The sequence below is a fragment of the Hakea prostrata genome, chromosome 8 (assembly GCF_041222555.1).
Source record: "Hakea prostrata isolate BN-2017 chromosome 8, UWA_Hpros_2, whole genome shotgun sequence".
NCBI lineage: Eukaryota > Viridiplantae > Streptophyta > Magnoliopsida > Proteales > Proteaceae > Hakea > Hakea prostrata.
Window position 1 is genome coordinate 7,117,890 of NC_142607.1, and position 24,092 is coordinate 7,141,981.

Sequence of the window (24,092 nt, forward strand, 5' to 3'; positions counted from 1 at the left end):
CCAATACATATATGTATAAATTGGTCTCATATTGTATTGTGATATACTTCAAAACTTAGTCCAGATCACCTTCTCATCGGAAGAACACGCGCTGCTCCCTAATACTTCTCGACAACATATTTGATTGGGACAAACTTAAAATCCACTAGAGGCCAACCTCTGAATTATTTTATTGATCTCACCTCTCACCTTTTCCCAGTTTCAACTCTGACTCCCTTTGGATATCCTGAGACAGATACTCTTGAGCATTTGACTGCCTTTGGATTGTGTGATGTTACCCAGGTCTCCAGCTACACCATTTTATGTATGAAAGTGGAGGTTCAATACTTCATTAGTACAAATTTAAGAGAGTCGACTATGAAACAACCTTTTACCAAAAAAGGGTATACATACAAAGTTTTCAAACTAGAAAACCTACCCTAAGATCTACATAAATGACAATAATTATAATAATGAGGTCAGGGTTCTCTGAGCAACGGGCAGGAGCACAGGAAAGCTCATCAAAATGGAGGAAAAATCATGTCAGAAATCCTAGTGTATCCTACTCCAGCAGTTCAAAAAACCTTTTCCCTAAATAGTATCACAGGGGAAATTTTTTATACATTTCATTTGCCCTTGTTTCTCCAGGGCAATTTGTCTTCTAAGCAGCATTAACCACCACAGAACCAGAAGGATAGGCTGTCCCTGCAGCTGCCGCTTCTGCTTGTTTCTTCACCATGTTAATATGCTTTTGCCCTGCCAGATGGTAATTGAAGACCGTCTGGCTATTACATGCCACATTGCATACTCTGCACACCCGCACTGCAATGGATGCCGCCCCACCTTCCATCAGTTTCCTCCTCTTTGTTTCCAGATCCTCCCCAGCCCCCAAAGGTGGTGCTCTCTTCTTTTTAGTCTCGCCCTTTTCGGCCGCTGCTGGGTTTTCTTTTGGGCCAATCATAGGAGCCTTTCCTGCTGCTGATGCACTTGCTTGTGTCTTTGATTCTTCCAGTTTCTCCAGGTTCTTCTTGTGTTTCTTTCCCAGTTTGTGATTCTCCAAGACATCCTTGCTATTACAGTCAATCCTGCAGATTTCACACCAGGTGGACTGCACTATTTTGGTTTTCTTAGCACCTTTCCTCCAGGTTCCATTTACAGCAGGGTGAGTCTTTAGCTTATTGCTCCGACCAAGGGGACTGGGATTTGCTGCAACCAACGTCTGTGTCCCGTTAGTTCTTAAGCTAGCCTGCATATAGTTACCAGCAAAGTAGAACTTCAGCAAAGCCATAAAGCAGCAATCAAAATCTAAAGACACCCAACTAAACCTGAAATTCAATTCCCCAAAAAAAATATGCAGATAAACTGATAAAAGTCCAGGTTCAAGAAACGCATTTACTTCTTAATGAAGCCAACCAATACGCCAAGGGAAACAAAAATCCAGAGAAAAGATTGTCATCACATTGATATACAATATGAGAATGACTGGTAGTAGATGACTGCAACGTCCCAGACATGTCCCGACAAGCTAGGATGATGATATACATAAGACGGATAAAGACGAAGCTGGCAGTGATAAGGACCTGAGTTTGTTCATGCCTTTTGATAGGACCCCTGAATTGAGCCCTAAATGGATTCTTTTTTTTTTTGGTAATAAGCCCTAAATGGATTCACACACACACAAAAACATTCAAATGGCATAAACAAGACCAGAAAAATAAATGTGTTAATGGCCAATTCTATAAACTCCACAATTGAACTCCATTACAGAACTCTCCCAGACCTGAAAGTACCACTTGACATGCCCCAACCGAGGGTCTTCCCCTCCCTGTAAGCAAGCTTCCCCTACACAAACACTAACTCAATCCCTCTCCCCTCGCAGTCCCACTCTTCCCCTTATATAGCCCTAACACAACCTTAGCTATTTGGAATTGCTCCCCAACGTACACCCCTCAATATTGGTCTCCTACCCCCTCTTGCTCACTATTATTTGTTAGGAAGGCCAGTTCATTTTGAAGAAAAATTTATGGCAAAATTTTGTGGAAGCACATGAGAATTATCAAACAAAACGCAAAACCAGAAGAAATCTAGCCCAGCAGCATCAGGAGCAGTTCCAAGGCTTTTGGGTGTAAATATTCCAAGAGAATGAACATACATGGAAAAACAGTTGGTGCATTTGCTGCTGACACTGCAGAAAAAGCACATCTTTACTAATGCTACAAGGATCAGTATATTTTTCATCTTTTACATATCACAATGTTCTGATCAAAGGCAGGCCTCTGAAACAAACAGATTCATAATGAGCCTTCACTTTACATCAATGAGTTACGCAAGAACCTAGATTGATATTCCCACGCAGATTCAGTATTCAGAGGAAAAAGCAGATCTTATGCATTTAAAACTGCATTAGATATGGGAAATTCTCACTTACAAATCTAAAATATCAAAATGACCTGAAAAAATCCATAGAATCAACATAACCAAAGAATACGAGGTTGCTAAACCCAAAACCCCACTGTCATAACTAACATCCCAGAAAAAAAAATCTCAGCGTGATCTCTGTGATTAAATGTCAGAGGCTCCTGAGATGAACATTTGATGAAGATGTGTGACAACACTACTTTATGGTAATATTTCTGTAACATAGCTTCCTACTGTTTAGAGAATATCTCCATTTTCAGCCACAATTTTTGAGAATACGCCCGTCACTATTATGCAGAAGAGTTGGTAAATCATTGTTATCGTAAGGAATAAATCATGATAACAAGCTCAGCTGAGAGTTGGTAAATCATTGTCATTGATGGGAATAAATAAAGACAACAAACTCAGCTTCATCCCATCTGTTGGCTATGTAGATTCCCCCAACCCACGCTTCAATAAGAAAAGGTAGAGAAAAATGAGAAAGGAAGAGATGGTGAAAAGAGGGATAAAATAGGGAAGGGTAATGCGAGGTGAAATGAACATTGAAAAATGACAAATGAAAAAAAGAAAACAGAGGAAAAATGAAAAGAAAAAAGAGGTACACCTTGCAAGTCAGAAGCTCAGCTCAATGGATCTGCTACATGGATCCTTGCCCTCCAATAGGCTAAATATCTGAGGTCATACTTGGTACAAGTCCTAGACTGCATGTCCTTCCTCACAACTTCTCTTATATATTGGACTAGCTCAACTCCAACCATCGTTATCATATCATATCAACCCTCCTTCCTGAGGCATCCTTGAGTTTCCTTTTAACAGACCATACCCTCTCAAATGATTCTTCCAAAGCTTGTCATTGACGGGCAACTTCTAAGTCAGCTCAAATGCACTCATTCCTTCATATTTCCTAGTTTTCCCACATACCTATCTTAACATCCTCATCTTCAGTACACATAGCTTCTCAGTGTGACAATCCTTAACAGACCAACACTTCGCTCATACATCATAGTCAGTCTACAGTGCATGAGAACTTTAATTTCTTTAAAAAAATTCATCGATCATACAGCACTTCAGATTCACCCCTCTTCCAGACATTCAACTTTGATTTTGCTGTAAAACATCATCTTTTCTATGTCACCTTTATTTAAGATTAATTGCAAATATCTAAATTAGTTAATTTGTGGTCTCTCTTTTTCCCCAATACTTACCATGCTCCATCATATATATTGTGACTAAAAGTTTAAAACTACACATAATACACTCCATCTTAATTCTACTAATATTCAAGCCACTTGTTTCCAAGGTTGATCTCCATAACTGCAACCAGCATTAATCTCTACTTATGTCTCATCCACCAAAACCACATCATCAAAAAGAGCATACAGCACAGGACCTCTTGCTTCCACGTTGATAGGAATAAATGATGCTACTGCAAAATCACAATGGACAACCACACTACGTCCGATTGAATTGATTATTTTGTCACAGCTGCAAACCAAACTATAGATAAACAGAGGCATCAAAATGCCCACTTCAATGCAACTTGATCCAAAGTTCATATTGGGGCAGGAGTTATACAATTTACAAGAGGTACCTTAAAGCAGATGAATCATTAATTCACTGGACTCAAGAAACTCTCAAATGCTAGAACAAAAGCAATTGATGACCACGATATTGATCACTTGAAGCTCCTAATTATGCTTCTAGGACGTTTTCTTCAAGAAAACTCGTTTGAGATAACAGTATAACCCAAGATAATAAACAGATTGTGCTTCCAAAACCAACATAGATTTAAATATTAAATGGTGTCAAATAGTTCCACCAGTTTGGGCAGTGGAAATTGTATTAGATGAATCGATAAGAATAAGCTAGAAATCAAGGACAAGGAGGGAAATCTAACTGCAGAACTGCTGCAGCAGGAAGCATAATAAAGAAAATAAACTGGTTACAGATGTTAGATATGTCTTAGTCAAGTAAAAGATTATACTGGCGAGTGATTTATCTAAGCAAACCACACAAGAACTACAAATATAATGCCAGATAAAGGTAATCTTGTCATCATGAAATTTAGTCCAAGTAGATGGTGATGGTAAAAGAAGGCATCAGGAAGTGAAGACAACATGTGATTAAATTCGCCAAAGTATGGCTGCACTGGTTAGGGTTGCAGAAGCCAAACCTAGACAAAATTGAGGTTGTTAATGAAGTTCACTGTGAAAGATCTAGGAAGCTTATCAGTTGAAAATGGTAAAAAATTTAACAGTTGATTTTAATTAATTGGCATAATTATTAATCAAAGGATTCATCAATGCAAACTACATGTGAAAACAACATGTGAATTAATTTCGGCGAAGTATGGCTGCACTGGTTATGGTTGCAGGAGCCAGACCTAGACAAAATTGAGGTTGTTAATGAAGTTCGCTGTGAAAGATCTAGGAAGCTTATCAGAGAAAATGGTAAAAATTTTAACAGTTGATTTTAATTAATTGGCACAAATCAAAGGATTCATCAATGCAAACTACATGGATTATAGACAGCATACATTAGTTGTCATCGAAATAACTGGCAGTTGTTGTGGGGAGAATAGAACATTAGGTGAAGGAGAGATGCTAGCAGAGAAATAACCTATGCAAACAATTCTACATCTATTTTCTTCACCTGAATAGCATGCCTTTTACCAGCGAAAAGGTTTTTATACACTACTTGGCTATGCATACAAGATTGTAGATGGTGCACACCATCACAGAATCAGATGTGGTCCTAGCTTTCAGAAGTTTTCATCTCTGATTCTAAATCCTCACCAAAGGCATAAGCCATGTTCCCCACAATCATTTTCTAACCTAAAGATTTGCCTACCTGACCAGGAAAATTTCCAACTGCAGTTGTCCCTGTATTGCTCTGCATTATTGCAGTCACAGCAGCAACAGTTCCAATCTTCAGATTCCTCTGATGTCTCTTTCCCAAAGTATGTTTAACATAGACATCTTTGCTATTGCATTCTATCTTGCAAACCTCACACCAAACTGCCTGTGTAACATTACTTTTAGCTAGTACTGTCTTTGTGGCATCATTTGCTATAGGATGATTATAGTTGTTCGGCACCATGGGAGTTGAACTCATGGGCACCTCTGACTCTTTAATGGCCTGCAAGCAGAATAACAAGAAATTGATTTGAGGAGAACCAAAAAAAAAATATAACATAAACAAGAAAGTTAACCATTAATTTTAAGGATAAATTGGTAAGGCTTACACATGCACAAACATACAAAAATGTCTAGATCCACGTTGAATTGTGTGCAGATAGCTTCAGTGTTTACATTCAACTGTGTATACAAACAAAGTAGATGGGCATAGCATCCAAATAAGTAATAACCCATAAGGTGCCTGTGAATAGGAAAATTCATGGATACCATATGTTCATGGTGTCTAAACTAGGTCTGTCAATGAGGAAAGTCTTAATCCAGGTATTTTATGCTAACAAACCAGCCCTAAGCTGGAATTGAGTTAGCTTCAGACTGCAGGTATATAAAGACCCCTTAAATATTGGATGAGAATGAACCAAATATTGAAATTGGACCAGAAAAAAAATAGAAAAGTGAGTAAACAAGATTCATAAGCCTAGTCAATGTTTTGCAATCCCTCAACCCCAGAACCAAGGCTCCACCAACTCCACAAGGCACGTGGAAAAAAGAAGAAGCAAGGTACACATCCATGCGACCATGTAGAGCTGTGGACAGCTAGTGATGAGCATCCACATATATATGAACACACCTTGCTGGTTATTTTATCACTCAAAATATGAGTACATGTTGCCACATGAGGTGTCATTTTGTTGTGTGGCGGTTTTCCAGTGTTGGCATATGACATTTAAAATTGAGGTAGTATTAGGTACATATTTATGTTAGGCAATGCTTAGTATTGTGGCATTGTTTGGTAGCATTGCTTTAATCTAAGTGGAATCATTACACTATTCATACATAATTGACTTTATATTCGAGAACCTAAGCACAAACCTTGTGCTAGTCTCTAGAGCTCTCTCTCCAGTGGCAGCTCTTGTTGATGTATCTTTTCTGTTATGCCTTCTTGGTTTGGTTGGTTGCTCTTTTGCTTCACTATGCAGATAATGCTGGTTATCTAACAAGTCATACTAAAATTAACTGGAGAGAGTTTTTCTGATGGTTCTGCTACTGACCAAATTCATATTTTCATCTCAGTTCATATGCTTTCTGTTATGTACTATTTTCAGCCGAGGAATTTGGTATTCATAAGTTGGCATCATTCCCTCTTTGTTTTTGCCTTTACCTATGGCTTTCTTCAACAGTTTATAGCTCATCGACGTAACCTGCTCTGTTTCTTAGGACTGCAACTTTCCAGCTGTACCATATCCACCTAAATTAGAGTGGTAGCTTCTTGGCTGAAGGTGTCCACCGGGTGTGGGCGATGCTCTCTGAGTTTGGTTATGCAGGTCTATTTGCCTCACTTTCATCAAGTTACAGTCTGATTGTAGAATGGGTATGCAGGATCTGTTTCCTACACAAGGTAGAAAAAGACCCTTTTATTATGAAGCTTCTAAGGGAGGTTCTTTTATTCCTTCATCCTTTGTTTTTAATTATCTTTACTATCATTTTGAAATTATAAAACAACCTCATCCTTTTAAGTTTTATTTTATTTAGCCTTTACCTTCTCTGAAGGTATAGATTTGTCATCTCTCTTTCATTACTAATCATAGTTGTCAAGGCATCACCTAGGCATCCAGGCACTTTGCTGGTGCCCAGGCAACCAGAAATTGCTTTGTTTGGTCCCTTTGGATTGCTATTGCCATAGTTAGTCAGATATTGATTTCCAAATCCAGGGATTCATATAATTTACAATGGTGATTTGCTGCGGCCGTTCTTGGTTATGTGGTTTATTGCAACACTGATGCTGATTGCTGCTGCCATATAACGATGGGCTACTATCTATTGTCTCCTGTGTTCATTGTTTGTCCATGTGCAGTATTATATGTGAAAGGGAGATTGGGAATTATTATCCAAGTCATTTGAATATCATCAATTTGTTTCATCAGTGTATAGTGTCATCGACTTATTTGAACAACAACAATAATAAACACATCAACTCAGCCTTATCCCAACTATATGTGGTTGATATGGATCCTTGGGATAATCAGCTTTGTTTAAGGTCATACCTTTAACAAGCCAAAATTATGTGTCTTTCTTCACTAATTATCCTAAAGTCATTTATGTCTGCTCTTTGCTCTTTAGTTCTTTCAATCTAAATCAAACACGACTCATGCTAGAGCATCCAAAAGCCTCTATTGAACATGGCCATGCCACCTCAAATGACATTCTTGTAGCTTATCAAGTATTGGAGCTAAAATACCAAATTGGCTCTGATATGAGCATTCCTTACTTTATCCTTCTAGATTTTGCCACAACTATTTTAACCATGGTATAAAATTCTTTCAAGATGGATCAAAATTCCAGAAGCATTTCTTTTCGCAGACCCCAAAAAATTGCTTTTGTACTCTAGAAAAACCCTGAGTTTCAACAGGTTTTGACAAGTTTCAACAATATCTTGAAAATTTCAGTTGATTCGACCAATAAATATTTTAACGAATTTCAACCAACCTGGTTTTGGTAATTTCATCTAGTTTTGACAAATTTTGTTTGGACAATTTTCAATAGTTTTGACTAGTTTTGACCAGCCCATCACTTGTTGAGTTTTGGCCCAAAAAAATCATGGTCAAGACCACCTTCAAAACCGAGACTTTGATCCTTGATCTCAACACCCTTATCTCAGCTAAACTAATTCTTAACCACTGACATTCTACAGCATACATCATAGTCAATCATACGACTGTCATCTAAAACCTCCTGTTAAGTTTCAAACATATTGCCGATCACACAACAATCCAAACACACCTCTCCACTTCAGTCATCCCCTTTGAATTCTGTGAAACATAATCCTTTATATCTATCATCTTCTTTATTTATGATTGAGCCTAGATGCCTAAAATAACCACTTTGCAGGGTCTCCTAGTTTAGTTTGCATTTCAGTTCTATGTCAGCCATTGTGGCATAGATATTGCTCAATTGAGCCCCCAACTGGATGAATAAGAGTCCTTTCTAACCATTAGAAACTTTACATTCCCTCATCTTCTACTTTCTAAAAACCCAAAACTTCAACCCTTAATTGTTGTAATCCAATTCCAGCACAATTTTTACCATTAAGCTTAACATAAACCTTCAATAATAGATTCCCCTATATCTACATAACCTAGCCCTACCATCAACCCTAGGTCCAATACTTTCTAATCTAGAACTACATTATGCATCCACCAAAACAATAGCATCAGCATAAAGAAAACACTAAGGAACCTCAACTTGAATGCCCCTAGTTATATCATTCATGATAAGCACAAAAATATGTGCTTAAAGTTGGTCCTTAATATAACCAATTGTAATTGAGAGTTCACTACCTCGAACCCCCCCCCAAAAAAAAAAAAAAGAAAGAAGCTGTTATGGTATCCACTGCACAATCATATGTGTCTTATAGTTTTATCCGCATACTTATTTGAAAACACTTTTTTCTCTAATACTAGTCAGATCTCTGGGGACTCTATCCTAAGCATTTTCTAATGTCAATAAATACCATATGGAGGTCCTTGCAATCTATAAATTTTTCAATGTCTCCTAAGTAAATAGTTTATACCCGTGGATCTTTCTGGCATAAAATCAAATTGACTCTCCATAATAGTAGTTGTTAGAAAACAAGCATTAAATAATCAAAACAGCAACTGAACTTGAACAAAGAAAAGAGAGAAGAAGAAGAGAAGAGAGATGAAGAACTAGTAGAAGAGGCTCGTGATTCTAGCTAAAGAGTCTAGAATCACAGAGCCCTTTTATTTATAGCTTCTAATGAATCTAATACAACTTGAGAGACAAGTAATTGTCCTCTAGAAAAAGGAAACAAAAAATTACAACTTTAGTAACTTCCTAGATCCTAAAATAGAAAACTCTGAAATAGAAACTACCACCAAAATAGAAACTATGCTTTCTAAAAACTCCCAAAACTTATGTAGCAAGACTCCTACATTAGAAATAGAAACTATGCAGTTTTTACTGTTCACGTGAATAGTAACACGGTTTTTACTGTTCACGTGAACAGTAACATGAACAGTAAAATAGTCCAGACTTGCATATACTTCAACACTCCCCCTCAAGCTGGAGTGTACACAAAGAAAACTTCAGCTTGCACAATAAGAATAAACTTGAAAGGTAGCACCAATCTTGAATCGTGTAGCAATGGCAGATGTCAATAAACACTGAGAAAACTTCACCCAGGAGATAATCAACACCAACTTAAAAAAAAACTTTAATTCTTCATGTCAATAGAACCATCCAATAATAAGAACATTCGACGATGTTGAAGATGAACAAAATCCATAAGTATAACAGGATGAAAGATACTATCCATATAATGCTGGTAGTAGGAGAAATATCCACATTAAATCTTCAAAATTGCAACTCCAATGTCCATAAGTATAGCAGGATCAAAGACATCATCCACATAATGCCGGTAGTAGGGAGAAATATACATACTAAATCTTCAAAATTACAACTCCAATGTCTATATAAATGCTTCACAAGAAGGCAAGTAATAGGCAAAGTATAGGTAGGTAAAAGGCAATATTGATTAATGTGGACCAAGTAGGTAAAAGACAGTATAGGTTATTGTGGACCAAGTAGGTAAGGTAGTATGGGTTACTATGGACCAAATAGATAAGGTAAAAGACAGTATGGGTTACTGCAGACCAAGTAGGTAAGGTAAAAGACAGTATGGGTTACTGCGGACCAAGTAGGTAAGGTAAAAGACAGTATGAGTTACTGTGGACCAAATAGATAAGGTAAAAGACAGTATGGATTACTGCGGACCAAGTAGGTAAGGTAAAAGACAGTATGGGTTACTGCGGACCAAGTAGGTAAGGTAGTATGGGTTACTACGGACCAAGTAGTTAGGTAAAGGACAATATAGGAAAAGACATGTAATGATATCGTTGTAGAGTGCTATAAGTTGAGGACAAAGATCTTCACAAATAATATCCATCAGCACATCTTGAGTAGATATAGAATAAGGTACCATTCTCCCCCTCACGTGTAGCATTACACGTGGACAATTAATGATGACCAGTGACAAGCATCTTAAAGTATGAACACAAAAGAAACCCAAGAAGGAAAAGTAGCAGCCACAGAGCAGTGTATTATTCACCAATAAAGTTGATCAAGTAGTAGAAAATCGTCTCACAGGACAAAGTCTTGTGCACCAAGGGGGGAAAAATTCTGGACCACCGCTAACCCTTAGGCAGGAGCAAATTAGATCAGGAAAAAAAATATATTGAACCAGCTTGGAATCTCAAAATTGCAGTAGTCGTTGCAACAATCCACTCGGAAGAAGTGCAATAACAGTTGCTACAGTAGCAGATAATATCAGATCTAGGACCATAGCAGCAAACTTCTGCTAGATTTGAAACTCTAACAGATCTCGATATGAAGGAAAAATAGTCCTCTAGGTCTTTGTAGAATTATTAGATAAAAAGAAGGCTAAACTTGATTCTGAAATAAACAACGGAAGAAGTAGTAAAGCAAGAAGGCAGTAGCAGAATTTTTCAAAAGAGAGAAATTCAATGAAACAGGGGTACTAGCATACGACTTGCAACTAAACTTATAGCACAAACAATGGAAGACAATACTTAGGTCTTGCAATCCGAATTATGGGCATATCTTTGCAAGAATCAAGAGGAATCCCAAGACATCAGTATAGTGCAGATTGAACTTCAGATTTGCACACAAAAAAAGGGTAGTAGCAGCCTCAGTTGAATCAAATAGGTAGACATATCCCCAGAAAACTTACGGCCTTTTTGTAGTATTAATACATAGATACTTGGTGCTTCAAAAGTTAAAGAAGGACAGCCATGCACAATTACTGCAGCGAAGGTTGGGGCTGCCCTAGATAAGAAAAAGGGAAAAAGAAAAAGAAAAGAAGAAGAAAAAAAACTGGGCAGCCAAGAGAGAGAAAACGGTCCCTAAGTTGATTAAACTTGCACTGATGCCATGTTAGAAAACAAGCATTAAATAATCAAAACAGCAGCTGAACTTGAACAAAGAAAAGAGAGAAGAAGAAGAAGAGAAGAGAGATGAAGAACTAGTAGAAGAGGCTCGTGATTCCTGCTTAAGAGTCTAGAATCACAGAGCCCTTTTATTTATACCTTCTAATGAATCTAATACAACTTGAGAGACAAGTAATTGTCCTCTAGAAAAAGGAAACAAAAAATTACAACTTTAGTAACTTCCTAGCTCCTAAAATAGAAAATTCTGAAAATAGAAACTACCACCAAAATAGAAACTATGCTTTCTAAAAACTCCCAAAACTTATGTAGCAAGACTCCTACATTAGAAATAGAAACTATGCAGTTTTTACTGTTCACGTTAATAGTAACAAAGTTTTTATTGTTCACGTGAACAGTAACATGAACAGTAAAATAGTCCAGACTTGCATATACTTCAATAGTAGTCTTTTATCTCAGGTGGATTTCAATAACCTAGTCCCATTAATCATAGTATGGCTCATTAGTTTTATGCTTCTATGGCGCAGATATGCACATCACCTTTATTTTTGGAACACAATTGTTTCTCCATTTTTCTGGCACTTCATAATCTTGTCAAATAGCTTGGTAACCCAAGATACACTAGATATTCCTAAGCTCTCCCTTACGTCTACTGGGATTACATCTGGTTATTTGCATATCATTATTAATTGAGCATGTCATCTCCTTATCCCCATATAATCGAGTAATGTGTTTTCTTATGAAGATGATTAGTTAGAATATACCTTCTGCTGGCAAACAACCCCCCCCCCGGGAGGGACTCTCTTCAGATCAACTTGTGAATGTTAGAATCAGTAAATTGCTTGCTCCACATAATAGGGAGATTGCAATTAGAAGGATTGTGCATGCCAATCAAGTGGATACACCCCCAAGGATAACCAGATTGGTCTACCATCTAAATGTGGATAATAAGTCATCCTCATAGCTGTAAATATGGAACTCTCCAACCAAGAAGTCCTTATCAATATAAAAATTAATAATGACCCAGCAATCCCTTCACATGATTAAAATTGTTAAGCGATCAAACAGGCAAATCTTCATATGTCAGTGATTACTAAAGAATTAACTGATTAGCAAACCATAACTCCTGACCTACCAAGCATTTAATGTCTTCATAATGACAGGCATCCAGACCACCAACCTACTAGAATTGTTGGCTAACTGCCATCTCTCTTCCATGTATAATAAGCAGAAAGTTGGTTAGTCATTCTTGATCACTTTACTTTTTGCATAAAATTCGAAGAGATCCTTTGAGGTTAGTTATTAATATTGTTGAATCAGTTGTATCTCCAATAAGGTTGGAGACTTGGAACTCCTGAAAAATCATTTATCCCCTTTCGTTTCTTTTGAGGAACCACACTGAGATTCCAGAGGAGGGACACACAGCTGGAAAGCATATGATATTCTTACTAGTTACTAGTTACTAGTTACTATAATGCTAGGTTCATAATTATCTTCTCCTCAACAGAAACAATTATCTTATTCATGCAGGATCGACATAAAAGATGCGCTAAATAAAGAAAGGATACTTACATGATTGCACTAGATTCTTTATTTCTAGTTCAGCTCCTATATCTACAGGTTATTTTCTGAGCTCTATTTTCCAAGTCTGTGGTTGCCTGATTTAGGAGGACACTTTGCTTCTTCATTACTGTTCATGTCTTTTTGTTTAGTGGAAATGTTTCTCTCAATCTTCTCATCTGAGTCAGCCATTACTCCTTTTAGTTTTCATTGCTAGGATTGGATTTACATCTTGGTATATGTTCATACACTGTCTTCTTTCTTCTAGCTCTACCATCTGAAACTCTGGCACCCTATAACATGGCAGGGAATTGTGAGATTCCAGACTCAGTTGAAAGGTCCAATCATCACAGGCACTCAAGACCAACATTTGGTGGTCACTGGAACAATCTTTTGAAAGTTAATCAGTTTAGACACATCCTTTATGCTGGCCAGACATAAGCAGTTTTTACCAGTATAATCACAAACTGAGGATTAGTGTATCCAGATATCTGCTTTACAAAGGACAAAATGAAATCCATATTTTTCTCCTTTCCTTTATTCAGGATGCAAGATGGATGATAGAACAGATCAGATCAATACAACCACCGAAAGTAAAACGAATCTGATATCTATGGGCTAGAGTTGTTCATTCTATTTCACATACTGATCTACAAAGAAGCGACAAAAACATAGGAAAAACTATTTCTTCGGCTATGATGAACTGAAAAGGCTTGATTAGGTATTTCCCAATTTATAACTCTCCTACTGAATGAATTTAAATTTTCTCATGTAAATCACTTCATTTTCCAAGCGATCTGAATTAAAACTACAGCAAATGCAAATTCTATGAGAAATGTCCATCAGAATACACATGGCTGCACAAACACTTTATAATTGGGTCACATGGAATATCAGCAGTAACTTTGGAAAGTAATTTTCAGTTCATCAAACTGGCAGAAGATATATGTCATAGAAGTGGAAACTTAACCACTACCACTTACTCTGTGACTAAGAGCCGGTACGATACTGAAAAGGGGAACAGGAAAAAGAAATGCAAAGATATGAAACCACCCAACAGTTCACATGCATATAACATGTTTTCTGGAGTAAATTGCGAAAAGACTGTAAACTTTACAGAATAAGTAAATGCATACCCTGTATCAAGCAGCCCTTGCCAATGCAGCTCTAAAGACTACATCCACAAGTCCAAGAAGCTGCCTAGTAGTACTAGCAACAGTAGTATAGCAATCTTTTGTATTTATATAGTTTTATCTCAGTATCCCTGTTATCCCAGTTTATTCAATAGGACCATGGTCCAACCTGATTCGATTGTTTTATTTGGGTTTAACTAAGGTGTCATATGACTACCTAAAGTACATGACCCTTTAAGTTGTTAACTAGGCTTTCTTGCACCTCCACTTATGGAGGATCGTTCTTTTGTTTTAAGTCAGTTTTTCAAGTCCTACTGCATGGCTGAAACAGCTCTATATATCCTATACTCAATGGGAGGAATACAGATTAAAATTTTCAAATTGTTTATGAGCCATAGCTGATTGGAAAGAGCCTTTGTGCTTGGAGTTTGGAACTCAAGTTGCTGCTCCCTGGAGGTTTAAAGTCCAGCAAGTTCATTCGGTGATTGGTGATTGGTGATTGGTGCTAGGTGTTTTGAACAGTAGTTTCTGCCTTTGACTGTGAAACAGGATTCTATTGGTCTGCTCTACAAGCTGCTGCTTTGGAAGCCTGAACCCTGGTAAGGAGATCCAACCATCCCATCTCCTCTTCTATCTCCATAATAGGATACTACAATGCTGACTTTAAAGGTGACAAAGATGACTACAAGTCTACCTTTGGGCATACATTTATATTGGGAGGTGCAATCGATTTTTGTTAGCAGAAGACATGGGTGTGTTCCAAGGAACATACAGGTGGCTGAGTCCAATGCTTGCACCTACAGTATTGCAACAATTCATGCAGTGTGGATAAGCCAATTTTGTTGAAATTTTCAGTGGTAATCAGGCAATAATAAACCTAATACTTTTTTTTTATGTTTTTGATGAATAAGAGATTCATTACCAGAAGAAAAGAACAGGGGGAGGGAAGGAGAAATACAAGAGACCAGGGCAGAGCCCTAACCAAGCCAGCAAGGCCCAAAAAAACATAGAAAGCCAACAGAGCAAAGACTTAAGGTTACAAGCTGAAGCAACAAAATGAACTAGACTAATTGTTCTTATTTTTCTTTTTTCTTTTTCTTTTTTCCTTTTTTTATTTACTATTCTTGGAGGACTTGAACACGACGGTGAAGTCCTAGGTGAGGTGGTTGCACGCTCTAGTGGAGCAGCTACTTCTGCGACTCCAAAGAGGAGGAAATGGCATCTCAGTGCCAAAGGAGTCCTTGTAGGCATGTACAGACACCAGAAGAGGGTCAAGATTGATCTCCAATTCTGCAATCAAGGGAAAAGGGTGATGAGGAGGAGAGGGGGAGAGGGGGGACAGGAGAGGATGGGGGAGAGAAGAGGAAAGGTAGATAGGGGCACCTGGGCTGAGAAGGGTGAGGAAGAAGGGGATGGGCCAAGAGAGGGGGGGACGCTCAAAGAAGAGGAGGGGAGAGATTTGCGAGCTGAGCCAGAGGAGAGGGGGAAGAAAAGAGGGAGAGAGGTGGTTTGGGCTAAGGAGAATGAGAGAAGGGAGACAGGCCTGGCAAGGGAACTTGGGCTAGGCCTAGCGGAGGAAAGTGGGGAAGGGGAAGGACACGGAATAGTCAGGTGAGGGGGAAAGGAGAGAAAAAGGAAAGGAGAAAGAAGTTGAGAAAGCAATAGGGAGAGGGAAGTCACAGAAAGCAATTGATAGAGGATGGCAAGGAGAGGTGAAGGCAGGGGGATGGCAGGGATGCAGAAGGGCTAGCAGAGATGCCGGAAGGGAAGCAAACAGGGAAGCAAAAGGGACCAGAAAAAACAACAGTTGGGGGGGGGGGGGGTCAAAGTGCAAGATAGGGTCCTAACAGAGGGCAAGAAAAGGGAGGGGCAAAATCGTCAACAACAGCAGAGCTACTAGAATACATGATAGCAGTGAGAAGGAGGGCATCAAGGGCAAAGGGAGGCCTAGAAGCCTCATTGCACAACGCAGAGGGGCTGTTAGGGGCTCGAGCTCTACTATAGGTAGAGGGGCCAAAGGGAAGAGGGTGCAAAGAGGGGTTCAGGAGACAGAGAAGAAGAGTCAAAAGGGGGGGGGGGTCTCAAAGCAATTCAGCGAAGGGTGACCAAACACTATGCAAAGATTGCACTGTGGAAGGAGGTTTTCGAAGTGGAAAGGTTGCTAAAACCCTTGTCCAGGTTCGTCCAGAATCAGCACAGAATGGGGCAGCAGATTTTCAGCAGAAACTTTGACGCATATACAAGCAAAGGATAGCCGCTCCATGCTTCCGGTAGTGTCATCCATGTATAGAGGCTGAACAATTCTCGAACCAATTCAGCGAAGGCATTTCTTGTTTTATAGGTGGAAGGGGGGCCTCGTAGGCAACCCAAAGGGGGATCAATTTGGGGTCAACATTTGGAGTTGCAAGTGAGGGCTCCATTGTCTGTGAAAAGGGTTTTGGAGCCTACTACTAACCAAGAAGCACCTTCAAGGGCTCGCTTATTGAGATCTTCATTGAAGAACTTGAAGATGAAGATGCCATTGTTGAGGAGGAACATGTGCATCTCACCTTGAGCCTACCACTTCTTTAAGAGAGAGGCCTAGACCATGGAACGAAATCTCACCGAGAATTGCAAAACCGCAATTTGCAAATGAGACTGCAAAGTTTAAAATATATGTAATATAATCATTTTCAAACGTTAGTGTCAGGCTATCAGCTGTCATCAAGTTTAAAAAAATAAAAATATAATACTTAACAGTAAATGAGAAAAATCATGACTCCATTGGTTAAGTCATGTAAGAAATGAATACGTCAAGTCATTATTTTTTTCTTTTTTAATAATCTCATGGTTTTACATGAGCCACGTGTGTGGCTCAAATGTAATGGCTCAAATGCAAATGCAATATTGTTCATCTTCCTCCTCCATCCTTGCCGGAAACTCTGCAAGCCGAGTTTGTGCTTCCGAAAACCAGAGCCTCAACAATGATGTTTGCTCTTCTGAAACCCATGGACAGTGGTGTTGAGACGGTGGTGTTGCGATGATAGTGTTATCATCTGAAATAGCTAGAGAAATCCGCCAGTTCGGTGGTAAAATGGCGAGATATCACCGAGAAACCCGCCAAATCGAGTTTGGTGCTGGGTTCGTTTTGCCCAACACTAACATTCAGCGATTTTTCCTTTCATGGCCTAGACAATGTTAAGTGGGGGGGGGGGGGGCTAGCACTGAGAAAGTGTCCAACAGGACAAGAGCTCCATCTTGAGACTTTAGAGAGAGAGATCCATGGAGCAAAGAACATATTGGAAGGAACCGTTGGAGGGGGTTGGCAACAGTGAAGGGAGAGGAGGGGGAGGAGAAGAAGAGGGTAGACCAAGGTTCGCATGGAGAGTTGGTGGCTGCGAGAGGGGCAAGGGGGATGGGGAGAGGCTCCATCTAGTCTCTTGATTGCCCGGTTTATCTGATTTTATTCATACCTAAACTTGTGCAATTTAGCTCAAAAAGACAACATATAGAATTAATATCACTATAGATGAGACATAAAGAAAAAGTGAAACCAAATTAACCTACATATCTATGAGTTACTGCAGAAGCCTAAGTTAAAAGTGTGAAATTGATGGAACTTAGAACAACCTAAGGTTGGTAATGGAGATAAATGTTTGGACTATTAATGGGGTTTATAACAGTCTAATCCAGAGAAGGAAGTGAATGTTTATTGCAATGACAATAAAAAGCTTATGACGCTTGTTTATGGAAATGAAAGTTTCCTGATGGATGTTTGTAAAAATGGGAATGAAAAGTGTGGATTCAGCCAACATAGCTAAGTGGGTGATGTTGAAGATGTAACTAGATGGCATCATCCCTATCCCGCAAAAACAGATCAAAGAAATCATAATAGAATCGAGAGTAAATTGGGGGTGTTGCGGGGGTGCACAAATGCAATGGAATCAATGGATGGACAAAGGCAACAAGGTGAAAATAAAAACATTAACGACTATCAACAGTAGAATGATCAAACTCTCCTTAGTAACCATGCTAACACAGCAACATCAAACACTAATTCATTCAAACGGAAACCAAAACACCAAGTTCCAAGTGGTAACCATGAAACGACCCTCAATTTGTTAAATCCCAAACATAATTCCGATTAATGAATTAATAACACATACCCACTTAACACAAATTCTTCAATTTCATGCATAGCGGAACATTATCAAGAAAACAAATGGGTATAGAAACATAAGCTACTGAACTAAAACATTTGAAAGAAGTAGTATCAATACTTACAGAGGAGTAGCTCATGTGATCCGCACCAAACTGCCGTATAGGTTCGTTGGTCGGCCAAGTCTGCGCAGAAGTACCCGTATCCTGATAATACGATGCAACGGCACCAAAGTGAGCCACATGGTGACCATAGGAGCCAGCAGTCTGGACTTCCAAACCTACCTGGGTAGGAGGGTGCGAATTAATGGCTGCATAGGGGTCGATTCCAGGCGGAAGGATTGGAGTATTTACTAAGGTAGGGTTTTGGGTTTGGAGTGGATGGTAAGAATATGGATGAGCGTAGGAGAAAGACTGCTGTGCATTGTACAGTTGAGCATAATGGTCCGATGATGGGTTAGGGTTTGATGGTTGCAGACGTTGCATTTCAGCCCATCTGCTATAATCCATTGAAGGTTACCATTCAGGTTTCAGAGAGAATGAACGAGATACAGAAATCTGTTTCTGCCCGTATTTCTTCCATGGGGGAGTGCAGAGGAGATACAGTTATTAAAGGCTACTCTTGAGTTCGTCGCAGAGAGCCCCTAAAGGCACGTTTGGGAGCATATCGGCTTAAGAATCTTTCGTATTTTTATTTTCGGTTGAAGGCGTAAAGCAACGTCTCTGTCGTGCGTCTGGGCCTATTGAAAATATAACTTCTAATTGGGGTAAAGCATAATTTCGTTTTTTTCTTTTCGTTTTTTTGGCGATGGTGCTTTTTATGCATATAAGAAAACTGGGGATGGGGAATCGAGATATTACATATGCTGCTGGTAAGGATTAAACCTATGATATCTCCAGATTCTCCACTGAGAAGTGAGATTCTCAACCATTCTACTAACCCTCCATTGACAAGATAATTTCATGTTTGTCAAGGGTCCCGATGCATCCAATATTGCCCGCTCATTAGATGACGCCGCATTGTACAACCCATGCCTTGAGGAGTTGGGATTAGATTGGGCTCCTAAGCTTACATTTTTAAAGGGAAGCTAGGGAACCTTACCTTCATCTTGTTAGGCACTCAGAGGTGGATCCCCTCCGATACGAATGGAAGAGTGTGCAAAGAAAACACATTCCTCTGGAACTCGCTTTGAATACATATTGGTGGTGTTGCTGAGTTGGGTTAGCTCTCCTTGAGGGTAGAATATAAAACTATTCCCACTCTTTCCGCTGAATAATCAGGTGGTACCCTCACTTCTAAAAGTTGACAAGGTTGGAATCCTCTTTTTTATTTATATGGAGATTGAGGTAAAGATCATGAGCAAAAAGGAGGCTCAATTTTGCTTACATTTTCAAGCTACAAGGGGGTTGTGTAGTGATTCTCGATAGGACTCCTTGGCTCCTCCCCTCCAGGCTAAATCGTAGGGGAGTATTTAGGGAAATTCGTACTAATAAGGTTTAAGTACTATTTTTTAGGTTATTTAGTTTTGTTATATAAATGAAGCGGATAATGCCCATGTTGATTTTCTAGCTAGAGATGCTAGAAAATTTTCTTTGAGTCACGAATAGTGGTTGTCCCCATCTCATTTTCTTGTTTAAATTAGTTTGCGCACCCCTAGCTTCTGCTAGGGAGTTTAATATAATTTCCATTTTGGGCAGAAAAAAGAGCAATTCCATGTATTTTTGCATCATGGTATGATTTATTTAGTTTTTTAGGTAAACAAACAGATGATGCACTAGTAGTGGCAACTTTGCGCCCCCTACTAAACAATGTTCGGACTTTCAAGTTTGATCTATGCAAGCATTAGTCCTGTGAATTACCAGCGCAACCACTAGCCTTGTCAATGAAGCCACATCAGAGGCCTAATATAATCCACATAAGTTAGTAGCAATCTCATGCCCAAGTCAAAGGCACACAACTGCCCTATGAGAGAAACAAATGAGCAATGGAGATTCAAATCTATGACATGGTTACCTACCCCCAAACTGCATGAAAGTGAGCTTGGGACTGCTAAACCACCACCCTTGGTGGTCATCGTGCTATGATACTACATAAGGTTCTTTGTCCATTTGGTGTTTTCCCATATACGGTATCTTTTATTTCCCTTTGCTTTCTCTTTGATTGCAATCTAAACTTCTTGGTGGCGTTTCTCTCTTTTAATACCTTTCAATTATATCCAATACAGGCGTAAATACAACCCTGTTGACTTGGCTAGTTTAAATCACTCTAAGCCTTACCCGATCTTTGCCCCATTTTTTCAATCCGAAGGTGGGATTGGGTTACAAAAATGATTAGCCCAAACAAAGTTGGATCGCCTTTGGGTTTGGCCCTCATGCCAACCCTGCCCAACCCAACGTGACCTTGTGTTTGTCTAATTTGACTAAATTATACTGAAAACAAAAATATAATACTAATGCATGGTTGGTAGGACCATTAGCTCTCACCGAAGAGGTCTTGGGTTTGATGTCAGTATACCAAATTATCTATATTGTTTCCTAAAAATTAGAGCCAGGGTAAAATTGGGCCAACCCTAACCATATCAAGGTTAATCAAGCGGGTTGGGTTGGGTCTTGTCAGCGTTGGTTAGGGTTAGGAATTTTAAAACTCTGACTGAATTGGGGTAGGCTTGGATTAGGATTCAAGGCTAGCCTAGCCAACCTGACCAATTGACACCCCTAACATCCACCAAACTTTTCCATAAAATTAAAAAAAAAATAAAAACACAAGAAAATTTTATCCATCTAAATACATACTTGTAGGTTATTTTCGTTTAGCTGATTGAGATCCACTCCTAAATAATTATATTAAGTTGAGGTTTTTGAAAACCCTAGTCCTTGTCTCCATTGAAATAGATTTTCTGATATGACATCTTCCGCTGTCATCACAAATTAAGATCCCAATAAGCATTTGTAGTTTCTTTATCCTACATAATAGCAATCATATCCAACCATTTCAATTTCATTAGAATCCTTAACCCTTTACCAAAAAAGAGGAAAAAATTTGAAAAGAGTTTTGTGACTTGTGGGTTCCTTTAGTGGACCATAAAATAATGTTGGGTCTTCTTAATATAATATATTAAGTGTGGTCAATGCAGAGTTGGTTCAATGGTAAAGACCCATATTTCTCAGTGGAGAGGTCTTGGGTTCGACCATTGTAGACGGCATTACATTTCTAGTATTAATAAATAAATAAAATAAAAATAATATATATATAAAGTGTGGGTCCCAAGCAAACAAACACCGGTAATTACCATTAAGTATATTCAAATTTCAAACGTAAAATGATCATGGTGTCATTCAGGTTATTTATTACATTGTATTAATATATGATTTTAAAAATAGATAATTGGTCATTAAGCATTAATTATATGGTCAAAGGATTATATGGTCAAAGGAAATCCACACGTAAAAAAACTCATTCAAAAAAATAAAAAATACTTTCTACTTTTATTTTTAAATCCATCAACACCAACTATCATTCAAATTAAGGAAAATTCAAACCAAAAAAAATTGAAGAGAATTATCAAATCCGTAAGGGATCGGATTGACTTGAATCAATTTCCTAGAGGAGAATGAGAGGTGGAAGCAAAGAAGTTTGGGTAAGAATGACCGAAAAAGCTTGGATCCTGCGCAGGATCATCAAGCCGAAATTTCGATCGAAATTCCGATCCCACCGTCCAAAGTGAATGGCTTGATGGTCCTGCGCATTTATTGCATAGGACCCGAGCAACGTCCAAGAATGACCAACAACATTTTCTATTGGGGTCTGTAACCGTTTTGGGTGCATGAAAAGCATATTTAATAGTTAAATCCCAATTAGAATCTTGATTGGAGATGGTTTTAGTTGGTTTAGAACTTAGATACAATATTTTGCACTGAAAAGATCTAAAATATAGTTTAAGTCTCACTAAGAGGACCACACGTAAATATGCTTTTAGAATTGAAGTGTATGGGCCAATTAAATCCCGGTCAACTTGCAGTGTTCTTTTCAACTCAACCAAACCTTTAGTACAGTCATTCAAAGTTTTTTTAAATATCTTCTACCAATGGTAGCTGGGAAATTTTGAATGCCATCTCCTTAGGTACCTGTTGAAATTAATGTCATCCCTTGAGTAATCTAAATTATCTGTTAAAATCTTTATAGATCCCCTAGTTTAACAATTAAATCCCCCCATAGGGTGAAAATATATCAAAAACGTCTCTTGTCGTCATATTTAGAATTTACTAGGAAAATACTGTATACAATGCACATGGTTGTTTGTTGGCTTTTTTTAAAGGGCAATACATTTACACTTCCTGTGTTTGCAATCAATTACATTTAATATCCTTGAAAAAAATCATTTACAAGTGCCCCCTTACTACTTCAGCGAAGTTGTTCATTAATAGCTTTCAATTCTTAACAGTAGAGGCCATCTGTAATTGATTTTCTTTTCAGGAGTAATAGATGTAATTGATTGCATACATAGGGGATCTATATGTAATTTGCTATTTTTTTAAAAAATAATTATAGTGGCATTGATCTTTTGGCTGGATTATCATCCACAAACCAACTGATAGAATTTACAGGGTCTACCCATCCAACATCTTTGTTTGACTATTTGAAAGCAGATATGCAAGAAGATGCACGTTCATATGTAATTTTTATATGTCATATTTATTATATTTTAATTCAAGCACCCTTTTACTAAAAAAAATTATAAATGAAATTAATATTATGAAATATTGTGACCAAAAAAAATCAAACTGACTGATAAGACATACTAAGAGTGTCTTGGAGTGAGAAAAAACTTTTTGTTTCTTTTTTTTTGTAAGAAATATTTTTATTAGAGAGAGAAACCACGATTACAACCTAGAGATAAAACATCAAATAGTGTCAACAGCCTAATATGAGTAGGGGTGTATGCACATATAAAAAAACTTCCTGAGTTAACGCTCCATCCTTAGCCAAAGTATCTGCAACTATATTTGCCTCCCTCGGCACATGAGTGAAGGGTATGTAGTCAAAAGCACCAACCAGATAGACTTTTAATATATGAGATTATGGGAAATCTTGCAAGGAGCTGTTGTAGGATGTTTTTGGAGGATGACAATTAGTGCTTGGTTGTCGCTTTCTATAGCGATTTTAGTGAGATTGAAATATTGGGCCCAGAGTAAGGCCTACCGCATGGCCAAAGCCTCAAGAGTGAGAACATTTTGAGAATATGTACCACACCCAAAACCACACAACATTTTGCCCAGATAATTACGTACAATGGCACCATAGCCAGTTAGACGCTGCTCCTAAGGAGCCATCAACATTAATTTTGGTAATATGTTGATGAGGAATAACCCATTTAATAACTCCATTAAGAGCTGGGAGGCACGAGCTTCAAAGATGTAGATGAATGATAAAAATGTAGACCCTTCCATATCTAGAAGCTAAGTTGTGATACCTCAATATTGGAGTCAGTGGCGATGTTTGTTGTATAGTATTTCCAAAGAAGCCATAAGGCGAGGAGGCTATTGAGTACTTTGCCATTAGCATTGTTGTCCTGTGCCAGTGAGAAAAAACTTGATTGTAAGGGTTTTGATAGGTTTTTTAAGCAGCGAGGGTGTTGTTTTAGTACTTTTGATTCTAATGGGAATTGAGACTATTAGGTTCTAGCATGAATATCAAGAGGCGTTTAGTTTGGATTTAGTGAAGACGGTTAATTACAAGTAGTACTAAA

General features: G+C 38.3%; 1 protein-coding gene across 1 annotated transcript; it reads right to left on the minus strand.

The window, feature by feature from the left end:
- Nucleotides 1–109: 109 nt before the first annotated feature.
- LOC149006562 (uncharacterized) lies at nt 110–19,035 on the minus strand. Its single transcript, XM_089167583.1, has 3 exons — nt 18,472–19,035; nt 5,248–5,535; nt 110–1,225 (listed from the first exon to the last, which is right to left on the minus strand). The coding sequence occupies exons 1-3, from the start codon at nt 18,853–18,855 to the stop codon at nt 641–643; spliced, it is 1,257 nt and encodes a 418-aa protein (XP_089023709.1). The 5' UTR covers nt 18,856–19,035; the 3' UTR covers nt 110–640.
- Nucleotides 19,036–24,092: the final 5,057 nt, after the last annotated feature.

What these genes read in the sequence shown, in the direction of transcription:
- LOC149006562 (XM_089167583.1), bottom strand. Translation starts at nt 18,855, where the DNA reads ATGGATTATAGCAGATGGGCTGAAATGCAACGTCTGCAACCATCAAAC. An exon ending in ATCACATGAGCTACTCCTCT is followed by an intron (nt 5,536 to 18,471) that starts GTAAGTATTGAT and finishes TTCTGCTTGCAG; the next exon opens with GCCATTAAAGAGTCAGAGGT. An exon ending in TTGGAAATTTTCCTGGTCAG is followed by an intron (nt 1,226 to 5,247) that starts GTAGGCAAATCT and finishes AACTATATGCAG; the next exon opens with GCTAGCTTAAGAACTAACGG.